The sequence below is a fragment of the Leiobunum rupestre genome, chromosome 2, assembly GCF_980474605.1.
Source record: "Leiobunum rupestre chromosome 2, qqLeiRupe1.1.hap1, whole genome shotgun sequence".
NCBI lineage: Eukaryota > Metazoa > Arthropoda > Arachnida > Opiliones > Sclerosomatidae > Leiobunum > Leiobunum rupestre.
In genome coordinates, this window is record NC_143385.1 from 36,030,288 (window position 1) to 36,039,119 (window position 8,832).

The 8,832-nt window shown below is 39.9% G+C and overlaps 1 protein-coding gene across 1 annotated transcript; it reads right to left on the reverse strand.

Annotated features, from left to right (window-relative positions):
- Positions 1-576: 576 nt before the first annotated feature.
- On the reverse strand, positions 577-1,250 carry LOC149957445 (uncharacterized). Its single transcript, XM_090164808.1, has 2 exons — positions 1,062-1,250; positions 577-992 (listed from the first exon to the last, which is right to left on the reverse strand). The coding sequence occupies exons 1-2, from the start codon at positions 1,078-1,080 to the stop codon at positions 604-606; spliced, it is 408 nt and encodes a 135-aa protein (XP_090020934.1). The 5' UTR covers positions 1,081-1,250; the 3' UTR covers positions 577-603.
- Positions 1,251-8,832: the final 7,582 nt, after the last annotated feature.

The following is an 8,832-nucleotide window of genomic DNA, read 5'->3' on the forward strand; positions in this document are numbered from 1 at the left end:
TCACCAGATTCCCCCGTTCACCGGTTGCTGTCCCCCAAACCCCATTCACTGGATACTTTATCTCTCGTTCACCAGCTCCTTTCCCCAATTGCTTTCATCCCTTCTAATCACCAGTTGCTTTCCCCCATCCCCATTCTCCAGAATTAGTTTTCCTCGTGCAGATATCTGGAGATTAGATTTTTACCCGTTTGCTTATCGCTTCAGAACTCCTTAATTTCTAATCTCTAGGCAATAATAACAAGTTATTTTCAATTTAATTAATTTTTTATTTTATTTTAGAACTTTGTTTACATGTTAGTAGGTACTATCAGATATTCCATTAGATGGTTATCTTGTGCATTACACAATGAAAACAAATTAAAGTAGCTAAGTTTACAGGTTAATTGATTATCTACGAGTAAATTAGTAAAATCTTGTAGTACTTCCGAGGGTGATTTAAAACAGCCAAAATAAGATTTTACTTGATGGTACGAATTAAATTGATCTGGGTACAAAAATAAACCCTCGAAAGGTTTTCATATAATAATTCGTGAATTTTTTTAAGGTTTTTAACAAAAGCTAAGTACATGCATTCGATAACATTTTTATGTTCGTTTAAAAGATTTATTTGAAACCGAATAAAATCAATTTTTTTTGGAACTCACCGATTTCGCGATCTCCCAGATCCAGAACATGACCGTAGGCAGAGGTCAATTTGATGTTGTTGCTCGTGGCGACGACGGATACGTTGTTGTCGTGATAGTCGATGATGTTGTGGGTTAGAGACGATGCTCCGGTTTGCGTAGCGGCGAAAAGATCTCCCCAAAGAGAGAGTAGATTGGTGAAAGCTTCGGAGGTCAGGAACAGAATATTTTCGTTCGATTTTTTGAAGAAGAGAACTTGTAATTTTGACCCGTCGAAACCAAAAGAAATGTAGACTGATCCTCCTAACGTGATTTTTATGTTGATACGTCTTTCTTTGCCCCTGCGTTTGGATACGGTATGCGTCTCGGCTATAGAAAATGAAAATGTTAAGCCTTTGTCTATTGAAATAGTAATAGTATTAATAAAATAATGCTTACCAATAGATCGTTTTTCCATGTTTACGGTAGATGACGAGAGCAAAGCCGATGCACTTCTTTTCAGTTCAGCGTCTCAGAGAGAAATGACGCATGGGAGATTAATCAGTTCCTATCTTGTTGAGATTAATTCATCACGTGATCTAAACTTCAAATAACCCTCAAATTCTATCGGCTCTCTCTCTCTCTCTCTTTCTGAGATAACAGTTCTAGACACTCGAAATTAAACCGTCCCGTGCTCGAAACTGCCTCTAATTATTCCCATTGACGTCACATATTAATCCACTTGGAAGAAGAAAAAAAAACCCATTGTAGTTTCCTCTCGAGAGCTTGTGATGCAATCATATCCTAGAAAACAATACAATTAATAGAAATTAACATAAAATTAGTATACTTTTAATACCATTTTGTGAACTACAGTGAAAAAAGTTACAATTTTACGGTAGAAACGTTTTCAAAATACCACAAAATGAACTCAAATAAGAAAATTGTAATTAAAATAATCACTACGGCTATAATTTTAGAAGGTTGTTTCAGGACGGTGATTATGGCAGATGTTTGTACTTCAGTGTCCATATCGGAAATGAAGTTAAATGGAATATTTTGCGTAAATAAGTATAAATTTTAGCATAACCCTAATATATTCTCGAGAACTGAACAAGTTCTTTGGGAATAAGAGATAAGCTTACTATCTTCCCCTAGGCCCTATATAAGGGGGGTGCCTGAACCGGGGGAACGTCACTCTATTGTTGTTATTTGTGCGTCTAGTACCAGGATTTTTGAAGTGCGCTCTCTCTCTCTCTACGTAAGTTTATTTGGATTTTTTTTTATCGTAATTTTTTGAATAAGGTTTAAGTAAATTGGCATTAAAATGAAAGGTGTACAATACCCAGAAATTAATTTAGTTGATACCCCGGAAATGATTATAATCGACTCCCCTGAATTGATTGATATAACTGATAACGAGCTCCCGGAAGTACCCATAGTAACTTTACCCGATTCTGCAGAAATGGAAATAATAGATTTAACTGATACCCAAGACCCTACCCTTTCCTTAACTACAGTAACTGATTCGCAATTGGAACGTTTAAAAGAAATGACAATGGTACGAGATTATCTTAGAGAATATCAACTAACTCATCAAATCTGTTCGCCCTCTATCGTTAATTTACCTTCACCCCTTTTAAGACCTAGTTCTATTCCACCTGACGAAGTACGTTTTTCGCCCTCGTATACGCCTATGGATGCTCCCTCACCCTTTCTAGAATCAGATGACACATGCCACTCTTTATCTTTGGAAGATAATTTTATCATGTCGTCCCTCAGTACGGACAGCATTCAGCGCTTAGCTGAGAACGTACAAGTTGCCCGACGGGACGCTGAGGAACTTGCAGCCGCAGCCGCAAGGGCCGCTGAAATGTTCGAGGAAGCTAAAGCGTTGTTAACTGCTCGTACGGCTAGTAGTAGTAGTAGTAGTAGTAGGCCACCTCATAATATTTCTCCTCAGCGTAATAATGACCCTATAGCGGTCGCAGGCCCCTCACGAGCTCCGCAGTATTCACCTCCACCGTCTCAGACTGCTGAAAAAAAACGCGAACCCCGAGAACGCAAATTTGGCTGCCCCCACTTCGTCTCCTCCTCCTCAAGTTGGAGGTGGGTTGGTTGACGTTCCAATAACGCCTCCGTCCTTTCCTAATTTACCAGGTTCTGTTAAAATATTGAATAATAATATCCAAAATTTCCCAAATTTTGGACTAATGGGACGGACTTTAAATGTCCGGTTAGAAAATAATATAGAAAATGGTATTTATATATTGATGGAAACCCTATTGGAGGACTGTTTGCCTTCAGATATGGTTTCGGTTTCATTCGTGAACGTCACTAACCCCGGTTTTCAAATTAACGTCAGTTTCCGGCGTCGGGACCAATTAGACTTGCAATGGTTGATGACGTATATCGATGAAAAAAGCTATAGATCCGAGAACGATGGTAGTTTTTTTGAAGGAATAGTTACGGTTACGTTTAATCGAGTCAGATTACCGCAAGGAGGAACTAGATCAGTTAGCTTAGGGATTTCCCTTGAAAAAGAGTTTTCTTTTTATAAACATTGCACGATAACGATAAATAACCAGGATAAAATTTGTTTAGCACGCGCTCTTGTAGTAGCCATAGCTCATAGAGAATACATGGATAATAAAAATGATGGAGAACTTAAAAGAAAATATACTACTATAAGACAGTGTAGAGGAAAAAATATTGAAATGCTATTACAGACCCGCGAAGCTAGGACCCTTTTGGCATATTCTGCATTAACAGACGAAGAATGCGCGGGTCCGGACGCTTTAACTCGGTTCCAAGAAATCTTGCCCGAATACAGTATTATCGTTTTTCGATTACGCGATCCCGTACCCTTAGTTATTTTCGGCGACGTCAAAGAAGAGAGGGAACTAGAAGGGCCTCTCCGCAAACGTCTTTATCTTCTAAATATTGACACACATTTCAACGTAATTACTAACCCTAAACCCCTTTTCGCGTTTAATTACTTTTGCGAAAAATGTTTAGTAGGTTTTAATCATCTCAGTGAGCATAAATGCATTCTTTTCTGTCACGCTTGTTGTAGAAAACAAGATTGCAGGAAGGAGGTAGATAAAATAACTTGCCAAACATGTTTAAGAGTTTTCCCTAATCAAAATTGTTACGATTACCATTTATCAGGACCCGAGCCCTTATGTAATAAAATTTACGTTTGTAATCTTTGCGGAAAATTTATCAGTATGTTTAAGCGTAAGGCTGTACACGTTTGCGGAGAGACCTATTGTCTTTCGTGTAGTGAGTTTAACCCCGCAGGTCATCTATGTTACATGCAACCCTTAAAGACCGTCCGTAAAGATTCAGCCGATAAAACTACTCGTTCTCGAATAAATAGCAATAATAAACGGGTCCACGACTCCGACAATGAAAAATCACCACTGACCAAGAGAAGTACCCAAAAACGGAAGTCTTTGTTTTTTATGACTTGGAATGTAAACAAACAAATCGTACTGACGCCAATGCTTTGATTCACGAACCAATTTTATGCGTTTCGCAAAAAGCGTGTAAATTCTGTTTTGAAGAAAAAGATAGTCAGTACGCATGCGCTAAATGCGGTAGTGGTCCTCGGGAGAAAATATTTCTCTCAAAAGACCCCGTCGGCGACTTTCTAGAGTATCTTCGTACGCTTAACAGAGTGGCTGATAAGATAATATGTATTGCCCATAACGCTAAAGGTTACGACGCGCAATTTATAGTACGTAAAATGATCGATTTAAAGTGGACCCCTAAAGTCTTGACAGAAGGGACCAAATTCATGAATGTACAGTATAAAAAATTAAAATTCTTAGATTCCTTAAATTTTATGCCCTTTGCCCTTTCTCAATTCGTTTCCACATTTGGTTTAGATAATAATTTAAATAAGGGACATTTCCCACATTTACTGTTTAATACCGTAGTCCATGAATTTGATCCAGCCCGTTCGAACGAAACCAATTACGTACTACATAATGACATGCCTCCGATGGAGGCGTACGACCCTAATCGTTTAAGCGGTAAGGCCTACGATGAATTTATCCAGTGGTATAACGATTCCCGGTCCGAAGCTTGCGGAAATTCGGACCCCCACTTTAATTATTTTGATTATAAAAGAGATTTAATCCGGTACTGTCGCCAGGACGTAAACATTCTTTTGCAAGGCTGTTTATCATATCGTTCTATTTTCATGGATAAATTTGAAATAGACCCGTTCTTAACTGCGATAACGATTGCGGGAGTATGCAGTTTTATCTTTAGGAAACACTTTTTACAGTCCGATACGATTGGCGTAGTGCCCCCTTTCGGCTATCGTATGAACTGCAACCAGAGTTTTGTAGCGATCGAATGGATTGAATGGATGTCTCACTTACGAGGGAAGGAAATTCAGTCTGCTTTTAATGGATTTGAACCTAGAATTCTTAACATTAACGTGGACGGACTTCTCGATAACGAAGTCTTTCAATATCACGGATGTTATTTTCACGGGTGTAAAACGTGTTTTCCTATCAATAGAAACTTAGCGTTATACGGCGACCACACTCAGACCCATAATTCGCGATACGCGTCAACCATTGCTACCACTAACCGTTTGAAACAATTGGGATACACTGTCCATGAAAAATGGGAATGTACCTTCAAAGCTGAGAGGAGTACTAACCCCGCCATCAACGCATATCTTTCTACCGAAAATTTAAAATTAAAAATTAAAGAACCAATCCGCCCCCGCGAAGCCTTTTTCGGAGGACGTACGTCAGCCTTGAAATTACATCACAAGTGTAAAGAGGGGGAGGAAATTAAATACATTGATATTTGTTCACTCTATCCGTGGTGTAACAAGTATTGCAAGTTACCCGTGGGACACCCTAAAATACATGTAAAAGCTCCTTTCCCTGACATTTCTACCGTAAACGGATTAATAAAAGCCACAATGTTACCGCCTCAAGCTCTCTACCATCCCGTTTTACCCCAAAGAATAGGATCGAAACTAGTGTTTGCCAACTGCCAAAAATGTAGTGAGTCTCGAAACCAGCAGGATTGTCCCCACGAAGACTCAGAGCGACAAATAACAGGTACTTGGGTAGCAGACGAGGTACAGTTGGCAATCGAAATGGGTTACAAGGTCATTTCTATTCACGAAATTTGGGAATACGAGGTAGTAAAATACGACCCGATATCGAAAGAGGGCAGTCTTTTCTCCGAGTACGTCAACGCGTTTCTTAAACTCAAACAGGAATCCAGCGGCTTACCCGCGGGAATAGAGACCGATGAAGAGATTAAGAAATACGTTGACGAATATTACGAAAAGGAAGGAGTAAAACTTGATCCTACCAATATTAAAAAGAACCCTGGTCTTCGTACCATCGCGAAGCTTTGTCTTAACTCTTTTTGGGGTCGTTTTGGTTTAAACCCTCGCAAAGACCAATCGGCTATTATTAGCGATCCCAAAAAGTTTTTCGATTTATTCTTAGACCCCGACATAGAAGTTAAATCGGTTATTCCCTTAAGTCAAACGCATTGCGTGATCAAGTGGGCGTTTTTGAAAGATATTGATCTTGTTTACCCAAACACGAACGTAGTAATTGCAGCCTATACGACCGCAATGGCTAGGATCAAGTTATACTCTTATTTAAGGAGATTAGGCCAGCTTACGTATTATTATGATACGGATAGTTGCATTTATCTAAAAGAACGAGATGGAATAGAGATTGATACAGGCAACTATCTCGGAGACATGACCGATGAGTTGGCAAAGTACGGAAAAGGCTCGTACATCCAAGAATTGGCAACAGGTGGCGCAAAAAATTACGCCTTTAAAGTACTGAACCCTACGACCGGTAAAGTCTCCTACGAAATGAAAGTCAAAGGGTTCCGTATAAATCATGGCATTAAAGATTTGGTTAATATGGACACGCTTAAAAGATTAATAGGTGTCGACGGAGAAACGAACGAGCCAGTAACCGTACCCCAGCCGAGGCAGATTTTGCGTCTACCTGATCATACGGTCGTTTCCGTCGACCGTACTAAAATCTATAGACCCGTCGTAGACAAGGTACGGTTACTGGACGACTTCACTACGGTACCCTACGGCTATAAAGCGAATCTAATTGCTCCTGAGGACGGGGACGTAGAGCCCTCCAATCGCTAATTCTCGTTTAAAATTAGTCTCACCACTCTAAAGTGAATATAGGTTTCAGTCTTACGACTCTAAAGTAAATATAGTCTTGCGACTCTAATGTGAATATCAAACCTATACGGGGGTAAGGGAGGCAATAGGTTATTCGATTATATTTTTCCTCCGCTGAAGAGTCCCATAAATTTAACCGAATTTTAATTTACATTTTCATTTGTACGCTAGTACTCGAAGGGAGATAACCATGCAATTTATTCATCCGTTTAATTGCGTAACGGCAGGCCCGAGTCAGAGTGGCAAAAGCTATTTAATTGAATCTATAATTAATCACGAAGAGGAAATGTTTGTTCCGGGTTTCAAAGAAATACATTGGTATTACGGAGAATGGCAAGCTCTATACGATAAAATGAAGCACAGGGTAGTTTTTAAAGAAGGATTGCCTGTTTTATCTGATTATGACGGAAAAGATCCTATATTATTAGTTATCGACGACCAGATGAGCGAGAGTAAAGGTCAAATTGGTGATTTATTCGTGAAAGGCACCCATCACCGTTCTCTAAGCGTTATTTTTATTACACAGAACTTATTCCATCAATCAAAAGATAGCAGATCCATATCCCTGAATTCGCATTACATAATTTTATTGAAAAGTCCCCGAGACCGTCAGCAAGTGGCTTATCTCGCTAGACAAATGTTCCCTGATAAGTGGCGTTTTGTAGTTGACGCTTACGAAGACGCGACTTCGAGACCTCACGGTTACCTAGTATTCAATTTAACTCAAACTTGTCCCGAAGATCAAAGAGTCTTGACTAATATTTTACCGGGAGAAACGTGCTACGGTTATCTCCCTAAATAAATAAATAAATAGAACTTACATTTCGTAACTTCAATCAGTTATGAATCATGTCTCGTAGAGTACGTATCGAGAGAGACGCTCTCCGATATCTCGGTCGTTGCAAACCCGTTCAAAGAAAAGCCATTTTAGCTAAAGCCGACAAATCCCTCATAGACGCTATCAGTGAATGTATTCATAACACTTTAATTGGTAACGTAAAACTATCAAATACCCAAAAAACCAGGTTATCTCGTCATAAAAATACCCTTCGAAAACTAGCTAGTACGCGGGTAGCTTCGAAAAGTAAAAAGAAATTGTTAGTTCAGTCTGGGGGCGGATTTTTCTCGTTTCTTCTACCCGTCGTTTCAACCCTTCTTGGTTCTATATTTGGTAGTAAACAATGAAACACGCCAGAAAAATGATTCTCGTCCCTAGCGGCGTTTTAAAGCCAGACCCGTTCCCGCACCCCCTCGCTCTGACAGTCTCTGAATTAGACGTTAAGATGGACCAAATATTAAATATGAAAGATTTAGACGACGCCTCGAAATGGATTTTATACGAACAAGCTTTAATGACACACGGAAATCTACGTAAGCAAGCCTCGGCTCCTAAAGAAATCGAAATTGCCCCCGCATTCGACTCGCTAAGTAGGGACTGGATAGACGATTTGCCTTTGATATATTACCAAAAAGCGCAAAGCATGGTGGATCAGTTGGAAACTGTACCCGAAAGAATACGGTGGGATGAAAACGGGGAGCTCGTAATAAACGGTCGACCTATTAAAGGTTCCAATATTAGCGAAATTACCAAAGCGTATTTAAATCCTAAAACCCACCCAAAACCTATCGGATATTTCGCGTTTATTTCCAATTTAACCCAATTTAACTCTTCACCGGCTATCCAAGGCTTTCCCTCCCCGCTAGCTCCGAGAACCCGACAACGACGTTCTCCCGTTAAGCGCGAGTATCCGGTTCCTCAAAGTGGGCGTGCGCGCAGGACAGATTAGCCCCGTCCCACTCGTAGCCTTGACCGAGATCACTCCTCCACGTCTGACTCTTCTCTTCACTCTTATAAACAAACAAGGAGTCGCGCGCAAAAGTCTAAAGTATGGGCGAAGCTATTTTAGAAAAAATATATTTTAACCCGAAGCATCCGGCTTCTTTCGGAGGCGCTGAAAGGTTATTCCAGTCCGTAAAGTCTCACGGCTTAAGTAGGGAAACTGTAGAAAAATGGTTAAGAGG